This window comes from Leopardus geoffroyi, chromosome C1 (assembly GCF_018350155.1).
Source record: "Leopardus geoffroyi isolate Oge1 chromosome C1, O.geoffroyi_Oge1_pat1.0, whole genome shotgun sequence".
Taxonomy (NCBI): Eukaryota; Metazoa; Chordata; class Mammalia; order Carnivora; family Felidae; genus Leopardus; species Leopardus geoffroyi.
In genome coordinates this window covers 62,407,561-62,423,585 of record NC_059328.1, presented here as the reverse complement: position 1 = coordinate 62,423,585, position 16,025 = coordinate 62,407,561, and the positions used below count along the sequence as shown (strand labels likewise).

Genomic DNA, 16,025 nt, shown 5'->3' with positions numbered 1-16,025 from the left:
TGAAAACAATAAAAATAATGAATACCCTTTATTCTTCTTGCAGATTTTGTAGTGGTTGTGCCCCCCCCCCCCCAACAGTCTTTATGTTTCTCTCTTTTCCTTCTCTCTCCTTCCCTCATGGCCAATGTCTTCCCTCTCTCCTGGTGCAGAATACCTGGGAGAGGATGGTGAGGAAGAATTAGGGTGGTCAAAGCTAGAGGGAATAATGTGATTACTGAGAAGTGATATTCAGCATCACAAAGAGTGGGTATGTGGCTGGAAGTGGTGGGGGATGAGCATAGGATTAGGTAGGAGCATTAGTCAGAGGGCACCTCTATTGCACCTTATGCATACTTCATCATAGCACTTAGCAGTCTATCATTCTTTGTCTGCATGTCTGCAGAGCCAGTTAAGGCTTCAAGCTTGAGGGCAGAAGGGAGTCCTGGTCATCTTTGAGATCTCAGGTGTAGTAAATACCATAGATTTCCCATGGCCACCAAAAAAGTTCATTGCCCTAATTCAACTGATCTGTCTGCAGATTCAATCCAACCCACAAATAGGGATAGAAGGATTTATCTGCCTATCTGGGTTACTCAGAATTCTGAATTAAGAATGCCTCTTTAAGTTTGTCACTCTACCTGTTGTACATGCCCTCTCAGCCTTTTCTATATCTATAACACCATGCTTCACTAAATGGCTTACTGGAATTAAGCTAATTAAGGAAGCTTATTAGGGAAGGCTGGAAAACAATTCAGGTTTCAAGTTAAATCCTTGTACATGTGATCTTCATTCTCCAGCTTCTCAGTGCTATAGCTTTGAGTGACCTAAGCTAATGTTGAAGGATAGAGCACGCTGTACAATTGTGCCCTAATGAAACGCTTACATTATTTACTGGGGCTTTATATGGTGTTGATAAAAGAAAGTCATCCTGGGGTGACATCAAATCATCATGCATGATACAATATGATATGATATGATATGATATGATATGATATGATATGATATGATATGATATATTTATTATATTATAAGGAAGTCTTGATGACTTCACCTTTATTTTGTGGGAGAAAGATAAACCGGTGGGAAGGTGTATTCCTCCCAACAATATATTCATTCTTTCATTTGTTTATTGAGCACTTACTCTGTGAGCGGCACTGTGACAGGTGCTAGGGATAAAACAGTGAAAGATGTGGTATCTGTTCTCAAAGTCCATAAAGGGAAATTACCTTTCTGATTGCAGAAACACTGTAGGCCAGGGGTCAGCAAACTTTTTTGTAATGAGCCAGATAGTAAATATTTTAGATTTTGTGGGCCATGCACTGTTGTAACTACTCAGTTCTGCCTTTATAGCACCAAAGTGGTCATAGATGATTCATAAATGGATGTGGCTTTATTTAAGGAAATATGAACTTTGTGTAACCTTCATGTTATCATATAATAATATTATTCTTGTCTTTTTCCAACCATTTACAAATGTAGCAACTATTTTTAGCTTGTGGACTGCACAAAAAGAGGCTGGGGGCTGGATTTGGCCTTTGAGCCATAGATTGCCCACTCCTGACCTAGGAGATGATCACTGGTAGTTCAAATCTGTGATTTCTATGTCTAGCTCTTGTTTAACCAAAGTGGAGATCCACTTGTCTTTTCGTCACTCCTACTGATATCCGTCTCTGGCCCCCAAGCCCCAACTCCACAGATCTTTCTACAAAACAAAAATCTTTTTATAAATTTATGATACTACTGGGGACATCTGGGGACTTGTTTTCCTGTGAGAAAATGAAAATGACTCCAGTGACTATTTGGTCTCTGAAACAGTTTAATTTAGTTTTTTTTTTTTTTTTTTTCCTTTTCTCCGTTTCCCTCTCTCCGTACTAGAAATTAACATAAAATTTCTTTCTGGCTAAATTCCCAATACATTTTCACAGTGAGCATTTTCTGAAGTGAAAATTAGTAGCTTCCTTGCAGTTTTCATCAGGGATGTGAAATTGTGCAGCTCACAGGGGTGGAGAACTCAAACCCCATTTATGAATTAATACATGCTGCCAAGGGTACCTTGCTGTCTGCTGAGTGCCGGGGATCCTTTTCTACAGAATCCTGAGTATCTAAATAGTGTATTTGAATTTTCTTTCTCATTCCACCAGTGAGAGAATACCATTTTCTATTTGCACAAATGAATTAATATGTAACAACTAGTACCTACATAAGATTATATTATTTACACCATCCTTAGGGGTTGGCAGGACTTGGGCAAATTATAATAACTCTCTTGAGTACCTCCTCCCTCCTTGCCAATTTTTATCCAGGCGAAACCTAGTCACAGGGAGCATAAGGACACCATCAAATGGGAACCACAGTCTGTGGGAGTAGACACATATGCGGCAGAACTGGCTCAAGTCCCACTTACAGCTGCACAGTGATTAGGTATCTATAGATCTTCCTTGTTTAAGCATAAGATGCCACTCTCACATCTCACATCTTTTTTTCTTTGACAACCTCTGCTTCTCTCTAGCTCTAGCCTTCTGGTCCCCAAAGCAGCCTTGAGTCCTCAGTCTCAGGATCTAAGCTACTGAACTAGAACTCTATTTTCCCCCTGCTGGGATGGCTCTGATCTTTCAGGTCAGAAAACTCTGATAGTGTAGGAAATTTGACTCCTGCGGCAACTCACAGGAATTACGGGGGAAGGAATGTTGTCATTGTTAAAAAACACTTGTGGGCTTTGGAATCAGACAGACTTGGATTTGAATCCTGGTTTTTCCACTTAGGAGCTATTGTAGACTTCAAGCAAAATAATTAGCTCCTCTGTGTCTTAGTTTGGATAGCTATGAAATGGGGGAGAAAACCTACCTCACTGAGTGGAGAGGAGGATTAAGTGAGATAATGAACAGTTAGTAAGTGCTTGATAAAAGGCTGAGGAGAGCATTGAGTAAACAGTCAATAAAAATACTACCACTTTGAAGAGATTTAAAATTTTTTTTCCTTCATTTATACACCGAACATTTGTCGAACTGTTGTTTGCTTCTGAGAATACAGAGAAACAAAATCAATGCACCACATGAAACAGAGGCATAGAACATAGAAAAGGCAGTCATATACCAGTAACTACAGTGGTACAGAAGGTGAGTGTAACACAAAAGTATGTCCAGGCAGAGGGGGGCCCCAGAAATGGGAGTCATCACCACACCTGGGACATCAAAGAAGGCAGTGTGCAAACTAAGTATTGAAAGATGAATAGAGGGACATCTAGGTGGCTCAGTCAGTTGAGTGTCCAACTCTTGATTTTGGCTCAGGTCATGATCCCAGGGTCATGGGATCAGGCCCCACGTTGGACTGAGCACGGAGCCTGCTTAAGATTCTCACTCTCTCTTCCTCTGCCCCTCTCCCCTGCTCTTTCCGTCCCTCGAAAAAGAAAAAGAAAGAAAGAAAGAAAGAAAGAAAGAAAAAGAAAGAAAAGAAAGATAAGTTTGTCAAGCAGTCAAGGGAAGAAGCATGTTCCCATTGATGGGATAGGGCAAGATTTGGTTTTGCTAGAGTTCAGGGTAGCAGAGGTGGACAAAGTGGTCACAGTGAGGCTGATAAAGGATGTGAAAGTTGGGTGATGAAGGACCTTGAATATGCCAAGGAGAGTGGACTCTGACATTGTCAGTGGGCCTTTATGATATGTGGGAAAGCAAAATGCCATTTAGTGAGCTGACACCCATCCTTCCTGTAAGTGTGGCTGAGCTAGAACAGAGATCCATGGAGAGCTCAGTCACCACAGATGTGTTCAACCTGTCACTTACACAGGAGGAACCTGAGGCCAGAGAGCAAGTCAGGCAACAAAGAACTTGACAAAGCAACACAGGACTAGGGATAGATCATCTAAGTCCAGTGCCTTAAGCTTCCTCCACATCAAGGCCCTCTCATATAAATCCAGGCTTCTTCATCTAAGCCCTGCCTTCTATGTGCTGGATTCAAACACAAGTACGATTCTCGCATGCTTCACTGAGAAGCTAGGTCGTTCCCACCTTCTCAACTTCAGAACCATCAGCACTGCCTGCTGGGAGCTGGGACCTCAGTGGGAGCAAAGCTGGAGATTTTCCAAAGAGGAAATGAACCAACTGCCATGCGTTGGATACCAGAGTGAAAATCAAAACGTTAAACAGACTGAAAGGACCTCTCCTTCCCTTGAACTTAGAAGCTAGGGTGTTTTACAACTGGAAATGCATCACAGTGGAGCAGCTCTGGACTTTTATTACCTTAGCTTCAGCCAACACCCAGCCCTTCCTTCCCCAGGGCCTAGCAGGAAGCACAGGCACCTAAACAGGTGTGTGTGTGTGTGTGTGTGTGTGTGTGTGTGTGTGTGTGTGTGTGTGTGTTGTATTTTCAAATTACAGATGCTTGGGGAACGCGCGCCCAGAGCAACAGAGCAGGGGCCTGGGTCTCCTCCCACATTAGGGCCCGCAAACCGGGGCTGGAAGACCGAGCTTCATTTCCAGCTTCCCCAGGCTCCGTTCCAGCAGCGCTCGGGCCTCTCCAGAACCTCTGCGTTTGCCTTCCCTCCTCCCTTAGCAACCGCAAGGCTGTGGATACCGCCAGCGGGTGGGGGCCCCCGGAGGCTACGGGGTAGTTCGGGGGCGGTGGCGGCCCAGCTCAGGTGCCCCGCGCACCGGCGACCGCAGTGCGGAGCCACCCCGCAAGCGCGAGTGTCGCTGCGCCAGCGCGCACCGGGGGCCGAGCACCCTACCTCCGCACCTGCCGCGGGGTCCAAAAGGGATCCTGCAAAAATGAGCCATTCTCAACCCGCTGGGTAAGTGACAACTGGAGCTTTTCCACCCCGCGGCAGGTGGCGGCTTCAGCCAGCGGCCCCTCCTCCTCCTCCCTCCTGCTGAGGAGACAGGGGCGAGAGGGGAAGCGAGAGGGAAGGCTGGGGAAGAAGAAACAAATAATACGAATTCTGGGTTGCGTTGAGGATGGCAGAAATCCCAGGCTTCGTATCGCCTCCCTCCCTTTCCTCGCTCCTTTCACTGACGTTGTCTCTTTGAAATTTTCACTCTGGAAGGATTAAAAAATGGATGTGAAAAACGCATACATTAAGCAGGGACGTTAGCTGGGATCAAAAGGATCCTGTAGTGTGGGACATGTGTGTTTGAATGTAAAAGTAGAGGTCACCAAAATATGCATTCGTTTGGAGATTTGGAACTGAGATAAATTTTCACTGTGGCGTCTTGCATAGAAACGAGGTGTGAGTTGATTTAACGTCGAGGGAGGTTTTATTGTGAGGGATGCCCCTTATTTCAGATCGTAGGGATCCTGAAAAAGTGTTTTAACAGGGAAGGTGGTATGATACTGGAGAGGAAGGAGAGAAGGAAGGAATTGTGTCCTTGTGTGTTTACACAGGATCTCCTGTTGCTTTGGGCAGGGTGACTCCTCTGAAGATATATCTGGCAATTATTCAATCTATTCTAGAAAGTTAACACAGTCATTATTGGCTGTTGTTAAAAAAAAAGTCCTTTTGTTGGAAAGGAGAATATCCAATTTCCTCCCGAATTAAACAATGTAATGCGTATTAGATGGTTTTTTATTATGATACATCTAGTAAGCAGATAATATCCTAGTTGATCTTGCAACTAATTTGAAAATGCTTTCCTTTTTAATTGAATTTATTGCACATTTTCAAGAGCAGCAAATTAGCAAAGGACAACATATTTAAGATCATTTGGAGTTTGTGACGTCTGAAATACCACATTAGTTGTGTTTCGGATTCATAGCTGAACTTAAAGATTTTATTTTTTAATGAATTCTCTGAGTGTGATGACATAAACAAAACGTTTGAAAAACTCAAGGTATACAAGGTGCCATGTTGGAAGTCAATTTAAGAACTTTTTTTTTTTTTGGAAAGTGATGTAGCTATGACTAAACAAGCTTCTCATTTTATCTCAAATTGAATTTGGTTTAGGTACTTTAACGCTTTGATGCTGAACTCCTGTGCAATTTTAGTTAGCCCTGGGTCATGTGGGATGTAAATGGCACTATTTTTCTGCAGCTGCTGTTTGCAGTATGTCCACATTCAGGAAAATGAATGTGTCAGTCATGGTTGTCTTCCTATGTTTTTCAAGTTTTGGGCTAAGTTAGAATCTTATTAGACCATTTAATCATCCATTTTAAAATGTGGAAAAATCTGTAGCTGGTTATTAAATTGTGCATGATTAAGATTTCAGAAACTGAAGTGAAATTTTTCTGAAGCTCCATTAGTTCCAAGCCCATGGACAAAAGGAAAATTTATGATCTAGGGAAAGAGTATGCTTCATGATACTCTTCAAGAAAGATATTAAGATGGCGACAATGATTTTGCACTAAAATTGTAAGCCCCCGGAGAGCAGGTGGAATGTCTCAGTAATCTTTGTGCCCCCTTTACCTAGGACAATGTTCTGCATAAAGTAAAGCTGAATAAATGTTGAATGAATGGCATATTCTGACACTGCATCCAGTCTAAAGGTAGACATATTCACATATGAAAATGGTATTAGAGCTGAACACGTGTTAAGTGTTTACAACGTGCCAGGCTTTTTAAATTTTTTTGAATATTTTAAAAACATTTTTTAAAATGTTTTACATGAAATACCTCACCCTCATTTTCACAGGGAAGGAAACTGAGGACCGAAAAGCTTTTCGTTTTTTTTTTTTTTTTTTTTTAATTTTTTAATGTTTACTTAGCTTAGAGAGAGTCAGAGAGAGGGTGAGCAGAGGAGGGTCAGAGAGATCAGAAGCAGACTCCAGGCTCTGAGCTGTCTGCACAGAGCCTGATGCTGGGCTTGAACTCAGAAAGCATGAGATCATGACCTTAGCTGAAGTCAGGTGCTCAACCGACTGAGCCATCCAGGTGCTGGGGAGGACTGAAAAGTTTTGAAGGTCTCAGAGGTGGGGTGGGGAGATGTCAGGGCTGGAATGCAAAGCCAGGCAGTCCAGCCTCAGAGCACGTGCACTGAACAATTACACTGCATTGCCTCTCATGGCCAATAGCTAAGATGCGTTGGAGCCCTAGATACATCAGACCAACATCTGACAAGTGATTGCTGTGCATAACTATGTAGTATTTTGATATACAATTAGAAAATTCTTTTGTAATAGTGTGTGTATGTGTATATTTTTTGTTTTTAGTTCATCAAAAGTAAATGAAAGCAATAAACATAAGTGTAACAAATCTAAATGCCTTAGAATTCATCCAAGAACAAAATTATTCAAATTGCTCAAGTTTTTCCTCAATATAAGTAGTGATCATTTTTCTTGCCTGTGACACCATTTGGAAATAATAAAAGTTTCAGTAGCAAATAAAAGGTTTCATTAAAGCTGAGAAAGCTTTTCCATCATTGCTGAAGCAGTTTGTACTTATTACATTTTAAGGATAAATGGTAATGAAGTGCAGTTGTACAATAAAACAGAAATTTTAAATCCCTAAAATTCCACCAATCAATAAGAGACGCCCTGATGCTTTCTCTTGGTGCTTCCTTTTGAGTTCCACTGCTCACTTAATTACAGCATGAAACACTTGATGAAAAAATTGCTAAAGGTCTGTGCTGACTTAGTTCGGATAGAGTTTGGAGTAAATAAAAATGGTCTTAAAAACTTCTGCCAAAGATTATAATAGAGACTTTGAATTTGAGCTGCATTGTAATTTGGGGGAAGTCAACTATAAAATACTGCTTCCGGCACTGCCATCTCTAATGGAATTGTTTCAGTGTGGAAAATTTCAACCGATAGTCCCTCTGGTTTGCTAAATCTCACCCTGGGTTACTATTTGTGTGTGTGTGTGTGTGTGTGTGTGTGTGTGTGTGTGTGTGTGTGTATTTGTGGGTTGGGCGCTAGTCCTGGAGGTGGAATGGGGATTTTATACCCCTCAGTCATGCATGAGGATAAAATGATACGGCTCTTCTAACTCCTTCAAAGGATCGTCACTGAATCCATGTGAAGTTGACTCCCTGTGTGAAAGATAAGCTTGGCTCTAAGTAGTGATAGTCACACTCGTCTGTAAATTTGCTTTGAGGAATTGGAAGAATGGGGAACATTATGGTTTATGACAAGATAAAAATGCAGAAGAGGTATGTTTGGAAAAATTGTTCCAAGGTTTAGACACACTTTTTTTTTTGTTTAGACTTATTAATGTATCTTTTTAAATGTAAACAAGTGTTTCTGTAGTGACAGAGTATAGATCTACCTCAACTCATGGTGGGGTTATGATCCAATAAACCCACTGTAATGTAAATAAAAAAATGCACTTAATGGACCTAACCTGGACATCATAGCTTAGCCTCGCCTACCTTAAATGTGCTCAGAACACTTATATTAGCCCACAGTTGGGCAAAATCATCTTACCCAAAGCCTGTCGTATGATAAAGTTCTCCATAGCTCATGCAATCTATACTGAATGCTATACTGAATCTATACTGAATGCTATACTGAAAGTGAAAAGCAGAATGGTTGTGTGGGTCGTAAGTAAAGCAGTTGTTAAGCCTTGTGACCGTATGGCTGACTGGGAGCTGGGGCTGCCCAGCATCACCAGAGGGTATCCTACCACGTATTGCTAGCCTGGGGAAGGATCTGAATTCAGAATGCAAAATGGTTTCTTTTGGGTGCATATTGCTTTTGTACCATCATAATGTCAAAAAATCATAAGCCAAACCATTGTAAGTTGGGGACTGTCTGTATACCTAAGAGTGGTATAGAAAGAATGAACACATCCCTAGTACTCCCGGATAACTTAGTCCTTCTTCATGAAAGGCAGAATAAAAACTGCTGTGAGTAAAATTGTCAATTCTTAGAGAGTGGATATGTATATGTATATATCCAAAAATGACAAGAAAGTATAACCCACCATTCATTTACAATTGGAGTGCCCGTTGTACTTTGTCCCTGCCTTTTTGGTTGTTTGATCCAACATGGTATTTCTAAAGACTGAGATATAATTAACAAATAGCATTATATTAGTTCAGGTGTGCAATATAATAATTTGATGTTTGTACATATTGCAAAATGATCACCACAAATACCGTGGGATCTCACTTACATGTGGGATCTAAAACAATAACAGCAGCAGCAGCAGCAGCAACGAATGAACTAATAGATACAGAGACCAGAACAGATTGGTGGTTGCCAGAGACAGGGAGTGGAGGGAAGGTGGTGGTGAAGTGAGTGAAGGTGGTCAAAAGGTACAAACTTCCAACTGATAAATAAATAAATCATGGCAATATAATGTACATCATGGTGATTATAGCTAATAATACTGTTTTTTTAACTTGAAAGTTGCTAAAAGAGTAGATCTTAAAAGTTCTTATCATGCGCACACACAAAATTTGTAACTATGTATGCTAATGAATGTTAACTAGATTTATTGTGGTGTCTCTGCCTTCTTAGTAAAGTGTCGTACTTTCGACGACTGAGGTAACATTTTAGTCTGTTGCTCCCCACTCACTCCCACCACCAAAACTATCTCTGTGACACAAAATTTCAGACTTGAAGTCATTAATTATTTGAATTCAAATGGGGTAGTTTCTACTCACTCTCCTATTACATATTAACAATTTAACTTCAGGAATAAATTGTTTCTGGTTAAACGAGGTGAATTGAATATGATCATTTGTCTTCACTTCCTCTCTGATCCTTTGTTCTAGAGTCTGCCCTTTTTGTTATGGGTGGGATGTCTTCTCTCAGCTCTTTGCTTAACAAATCTGTTCACATACGTAGATGGGATTGGAAAGATATTTGTTTATTCAACATCACTCAATTCTTTGAATTCCTTCAGGGTTATATGCCCAAATCACATAATGATCTATCACCAAAAAATGTTTTCCATGATCTTTCAGATGTGATTCTTCAACTGTGCTGAAAGCAAAGGATTGGAAATTACTTGCAATCATATCTGTTGCCTGATCATGAAAGCGAATTGTATTAACATCTATACAATACTTCAAATGGTCCATTTATTTTTCAGATGTTCTCCCAAGTTCAGTGCACTCTAATAAGACACCAGATGGTGAGAGGTGTGCCTTCCTTTTGTAAAAATGGAAAGATGATTATAAAAGGGAAGAGGCTGGCAGATCAATATGACTTGGAGGTGCATTTTCAGTCAGATCAGTTTTAGGAGAGCCCAGAGGAAGCTAGAGCATCTAGAAATTAATTCCCTTAAAACGGTCCTTGCCTAGATTCCCTTAGGAAAGTCTTTAGGTCTCTAAGGGATGTGCATATCCCAGTATCTACACTTCTGGTGTAGAGAACAGGGTACCGTCAGGGGCAGTCACTGTGGCATCCTGTTTCCTTTCTCCCAGTCTCTGCTGAAGAAACGTATTTCTAACTGGGAAAAGTGGAGACTTCCCCAACTTACTTTGATTGCTAATAACTACAAAAAGTTTTTCAGGAAGAGGAGAAAACAAAACTTCTATGACCCAATTTTCAAAACTAAAATCAGCCTGAAATAATCTGGGCCTGGGGTATTGATGTATTTTCAAGACTTTAAGTTTCCCAATACCGTGTTCAATGAAAACTCCAGATTCTGGAAGATAGTACTGAAATAATTGTTTAAGCTTTAATTAATAATTTTGGTACAGATCAAGAGAAGTAGTATGCAGATTGAATTACTGGATCTTTCCCACCAATAACTTAGTTCCCCACACAAATAGTTGAAAGTAGTGTAGGCTTTGGAATAATTCCATATATGTCCATCAGTTTAAAATAAACTGTTAAATTAGATGGGGGGTAAAATTTGTAAGAAAGAAAAAATATCTAGGATTCAACATTCATATCGGTTTGCAAGTATCTCTATCACCTTTCCCTAAACTTGAAATTCCAAATGATCTGTTACAAATATGATTTATATTTTTAAAAAGGATAAGGAAAGATGATAATAAGTTGAGTCACAGTCAAAGTAAACCCTTGGCACTACAAACAAAGTAAATATAGTAAGCTGACATACATTTATGCTTTGAGTTAAAATAAACATTTAAGGTAAATACATTTATGTATAGTTATCTCATTAACTTAATGTTTTGTTTGAATATTCAACTACTGGTCCTGACTTCATTGAATAAATCTTAGGTAGTGCCCACAAAGGCAAATTATTTGAGGGTATAGACACTGCATTTTATTTCTCTTTAGTTCCTTGCTTTGGCCTAACTCCATGGCTCTGAAACTAAGGCATACAAAGAATTACTGGATAGTGTGGTATACACAAAACCATGAGTATTGTACTTTATGGATTAAGCTCGTGATTTTTAATGATATTTGAGACTGTATAATATATTTGCATTGTGTGCTGACTAAAAAAAGTAAACCGAAATGTTAAATAGGATTCCATTATACCTCTGGTTTCTAACTGATCAGAAGCCATTTGTTTTTGTTTTTGTTTTTGTTTTTGTTTTTGTTTTTTTTCTTAGCTAGAAGCTCTAAATAACTCTCTCCTTCCAAGACTTCCAATTAGGAAACACATCCTTCATTGACAACATCATTGCTGCAGATTGTTATATCAGAAAATATATTTGGATTAAAGTAAGTCACCTGAGAGCTTGCCTTTCTGGATTAATGTCTTTCCAGGGGAAAGAGAAAAAGATGTTATAAGTTCAGTAGATGCAGCTTGAAAAATCACGCTTTACTGAGATTCTGTCAATATTAGGACTAAAAGTTTTTTGAGAATTGTTGTCAAAGCATTGCTTTTATAGTGAACCACAAGACATATACTTTAAAAGTGAAGAACATTTCAAAGTGCAGATGTATGGGTCAGGATTCCTTAATAACTTTTCATTCTCTTGAGAGTCCCCTTTGATCCCCACTCTTCTTGTCTCCTGGTCTCTTTTATATGGTTAACTCTTTTTTGGCTTATGGGAAGATTACTGTGAGGTATAATTTCTTCTTCTGCCCAGTGCTCTGGGGGTTCTCTTTGGAGAGCTTCATTATCTTCTCCACATTCATCCAAACTACCCACATGGATGTGGTGGGATCCAGAAGGTATCTGTTCCCCTTTCAGATGGATCATCAATGATCCTTTTCTGTTTGCCAGCACAGATAATTCAGAATCAAAGTGTAGGTTTCTTTGTACTTGGGATATACATTCCTTGTTTCTATCTAAGTCAGTGTTACATACTTGAGTTGGTCATCTTTTGGGCTGTGCTTATGTTATGGGCTGAATTGTACCCCACCTGAATTCATATGTTGAAGTGCTAACTCCCAGTGCCTCAGATGTGACTATAGTTTGAGATATGGTCTTTAAGAGGTAATTATGGTTAAATGAGGTCAGTTGGGTCAGTTGATCTAATATGATTGGTGTCCTTATAAGAAGAAGAAGGTTATGACACAATCACATACACAGAAAGAAGACCATGTGAAGATACAGGGAAAAGATGGCCATCTGTACACTAAAGAGAGAGGCCTGGAATAGACCTTTTCCTCATGGCTTTCAGAAGACACCAACCCTGTTGACACCTTGATCATGGACTTCTAGTCTCCAAAATTATGAGACAAATTTCTGTTGTTTAAGACCCCCAGTCTGTACTACTTTGTATGGCAGCCCTACCACACTAATACAACCTTTTGTCATTGCTGATGCAGTTTCTTTCTTAGCCCTACGAAAACTAAAGATGGTCTTTATGAGAAAAGTAGTCATTGAAAAGAAATGATTTAACAATATAAGGGTCATGAAGAGTGGAAATTGGAAGCCAAAAGTTGAACAGGGAGATAAAACTCAAAGCAAACATAAAATATGATTAAAACACTAGTGAGGAGAAGTAATTAAGATAATAAGTCAATGGTCTCTACTGGTAAGTATTGAAACTTTGTTTTTAGTCTGATTAGTAATCAAATTACTCCCTACCTCTCAGCATCTTACACTAGTTGGGACAGAAAATTGAACATTTTTAAGCTGGTGATCCATTTTTCTGTGACTGTTATTATTTTCTTATAGTAGTAATGAGCATTTATAAATTAATGAAAATTCTTAGGGCAAAATATTGAAACAAGAGAAAACCAGCAGGAAACTAAACAGACAGTATAAATTGCACATAGTAGTTATGAAACAGCATTAAAAACTAAGGATTTTAAATTGAATTGAATCATAGTGTTTTATAGTAGCAGTTAATCTGACATTCTTGATATACCATGGATTGTAATATTTTATATTTGTTAATATTATGTGGCTCTCATATTAAGAAGTTGTCTCTTTTCATAGATTGCTCCAAGATATTTATAATAATATTGTTTCTGTTGTTTAGATTCAAATAAAAATGATCTGCTGTAAATTAGAATAATATACTTAGAAGGGATCTCAAATTTCTGGATATTAGGGTTACAATTAGTTTTTAATTTTCCTCCTTATTCTTATCTGTATTTTTAAAAATTTCTACTTTGAGAAGAAAAATACAAAGAAAAATAAAATTTGTTTGAAATCCTACCATTTAGAATCAGGTTTTTTGTCATTTTCTTTCTTCTCCATTTTCCTATGTATTAACCTACTTTTAAAGCTATCTTCACAATGATGTATTGTTTGAAAAGCTGTTTCTAAGACTGTACTGTTTTTAAAATTACACCAACAAATCCCAGGAGGGGAATTCCTCATTGCATTGCAGTCGTCTTCGTATTTCCCTTATACTTACAAATGTTTTGAGGGTGGAGGCCTCACCTCTCTACATACTTCGGTCCTCTGTGTACTTCAGTACTGTGCCCTGAACTTAGCTCAGTAATTGCTGACATACGTTTCCTAAGTTAGTGATCATTTATGATTATTTCAAAAATACATTTGCTCATTCATTCAGTTAATATGTACTGAGTGCCGAGTATGTGCTAGTTACTAAGCTATCATAGGAAGCACTTACTCTGTTCCAGAAATTTATTTGAGTTCTTGAAGAAAACCTAAATAGTGAGGGTTTTTTTTTTTTTTTTAAGACTTCAAAAGTCACTGAACCTCATTGAGTTTTGCTGTCCAGGGGCAGTGGGGTAGTTTTATCAGTTAGGAGTATGTTCAACTGCAAGTAATAGAAAACCAAACAAAAAGTGCCTTAAACCATAACAACATTTATTATTTATTTCACAAGTAGTCTGGAGGTAGGTGACTATTTTTTTGTAATATCAGGACTTGGGTTCTTACCTGTACAATTTTCTTTTTTTTTTCTTTTTTTTTTTTCAACGTTTATTTATTTTTTGGGGGGACAGAGAGAGACAGAGCATGAACGGGGGAGGGGCAGAGAGAGAGGGAGACAGAATCGGAAACAGGCTCCAGGCTCTGAGCCATCAGCCCAGAGCCTGACGCGGGGCTCGAACTCACGGACCGCGAGATCGTGACCTGGCTGAAGTCGGACGCTTAACCGACTGCGCCACCCAGGCGCCCCTTCTTTTTTTTTTCTTATGGTAGCAAGATGATTACCCTAGATCCAGTCATTATATTTGTATAAAAGCATCCAAAACAGAATGAAAAAAGATGGGTGAAAGAAGGTTTGGTTTTTTTTAAATCAAGGGGGAAAACATTGCCAGAACATTCCAGCACTTTCCTTTAATATCTTGTTGACCAGAACTGCATCAGTGGGTATGCCTACCTGCAAGAGAGAGCGGGAAAGAGTGTATTGATCTTTGTAACTTTAGTGGGAGACAGTCAAAGGAGAAGGGTTTGGGAACTGCTTCTGGTACTAGTCAACGTGTCCGGTAGCACAGTGTTTTAGTAGTTAGCTGTCTAGCTCTAGACTTGGATAGTTTGAGTTCAGATACGCCACATGTGGCCCTACATGAATTCTGTATAATCTCTCTGATTTTGTTTTTTTTTTTTTTCATCCATGTGGAAAATATGTCCATTTTGTAGATTGTTGTGAGCATTAAATGAAATATTTTAAAACATTTAACACAAGGCCTGCCACATAGCAAGTGTTAAATATGCTAATGTAGTGCCTCATAACAGTAAGGTAGGTACTAATGTACAAGAATAAGCCAGATTTCTGTAGGAGAATTTCCACTCCTAAGTCCTGAGCTAGATGTAGAGTTGGAGTAATTGGACAAGGCATTCTGGAGAGATTAATTTTCAGGAAGAGTTTTGAAGGAGGGTGCATTAAAAATATGTACAGAGGGGCGCCTGGGTGGCGCAGTCGGTTAAGCGTCCGACTTCAGCCAGGTCACGATCTCGCGGTCCGTGAGTTCGAGCCCCGGGTCAGGCTCTGGGCTGATGTCTCAGAGCCTGGAGCCTGTTTCCGATTCTGTGTCTCCCTCTCTCTCTGCCCCTCCCCCGTTCATGCTCTGCCTCTCTCTGTCCCCAAAATAAATAAACGTTGAAAAAAAAATAAATAAATAAAAAATAAAAAATAAAAATATGTACAGATACATAAAATATCCATAAACATTTAAAGAGAGTAAAAAGTACTCTCTAAAAACATAATACAGATATTCCCTGTTTTTTGTGCATTTGCATTAAGCCACTTTGCGTTTACTAAAGACCTATGTTATTAGTACCTGTTTTTGCTAACAGAAGAAATCTGGAGAAGATTTTTGCTTTTATAAAACAAGCTGAAAAGCAAGAACAGCATCCAGCATGTGTTTTGCAGTGAGTCTTTAGCCAGGTAGCATGCAGTCCAAGCAGCAAGAGTGGCCCCGCCAAGCTCTTTCCCTGGGAACTACATGTTGCATGTCAGCATTAGCCACTATAACTTTGATCTGTGTCTGTTAGTATCTGTGCTTTATATTGGTTTATTTTGCTCAATCATTAGCAAGATGTGTCCAAACGTATCAGAAAAGTTTAAAAGAGATTATTTCTTGGGTCTGGGAATACTTAAAAAGTGTTTTCATATAAATCAATGGCAATCACCTCGTTGCTTTCTGCCATTTTGGTTTATGAAAGATTTCATAGAAATGTTCTGCTTTCAGTTAACAGAAAACTGTATTATAATTGTAGTTATCATTGCCTGGGTAATAGTAGCCTATTATGACTTTGAATAAGTGAGAGGAGACAACATTACTTGTTTATTAGCTGACATCTTCTTAGGAGCAAGCAAGGATGCTATAAAACCAAGTGAAAGCTGGCCTGGCCTGAGAAGTTGATACCTCAAATTTGG

The 16,025-nt window shown here is 39.2% G+C and overlaps 1 protein-coding gene across 6 annotated transcripts in view; it reads left to right on the top strand.

Moving 5' to 3' along the window:
* The first annotated feature begins 3,412 nt into the window (after nt 1–3,412).
* The window catches only part of ERICH3 (glutamate rich 3), a 109,745-nt gene continuing 97,132 nt past the window's right edge, over nt 3,413–16,025 (top strand). For 3 of the 6 annotated variants that reach the window (XR_006712383.1, XM_045477860.1, XM_045477859.1), the window contains exon 1: nt 4,332–4,765. Coding sequence is in view for 5 of the 6 variants with exons in the window: in XM_045477860.1 (XP_045333816.1) it covers nt 4,353–4,765 (413 nt within the window). In the remaining variant the exon portion in view is untranslated. Of the gene's footprint in view, nt 4,283–4,330; nt 4,766–16,025 lie in introns of those variants that run through there. The other 3 variants (XM_045477862.1, XM_045477861.1, XM_045477863.1) reach the window with 2 other exon arrangements.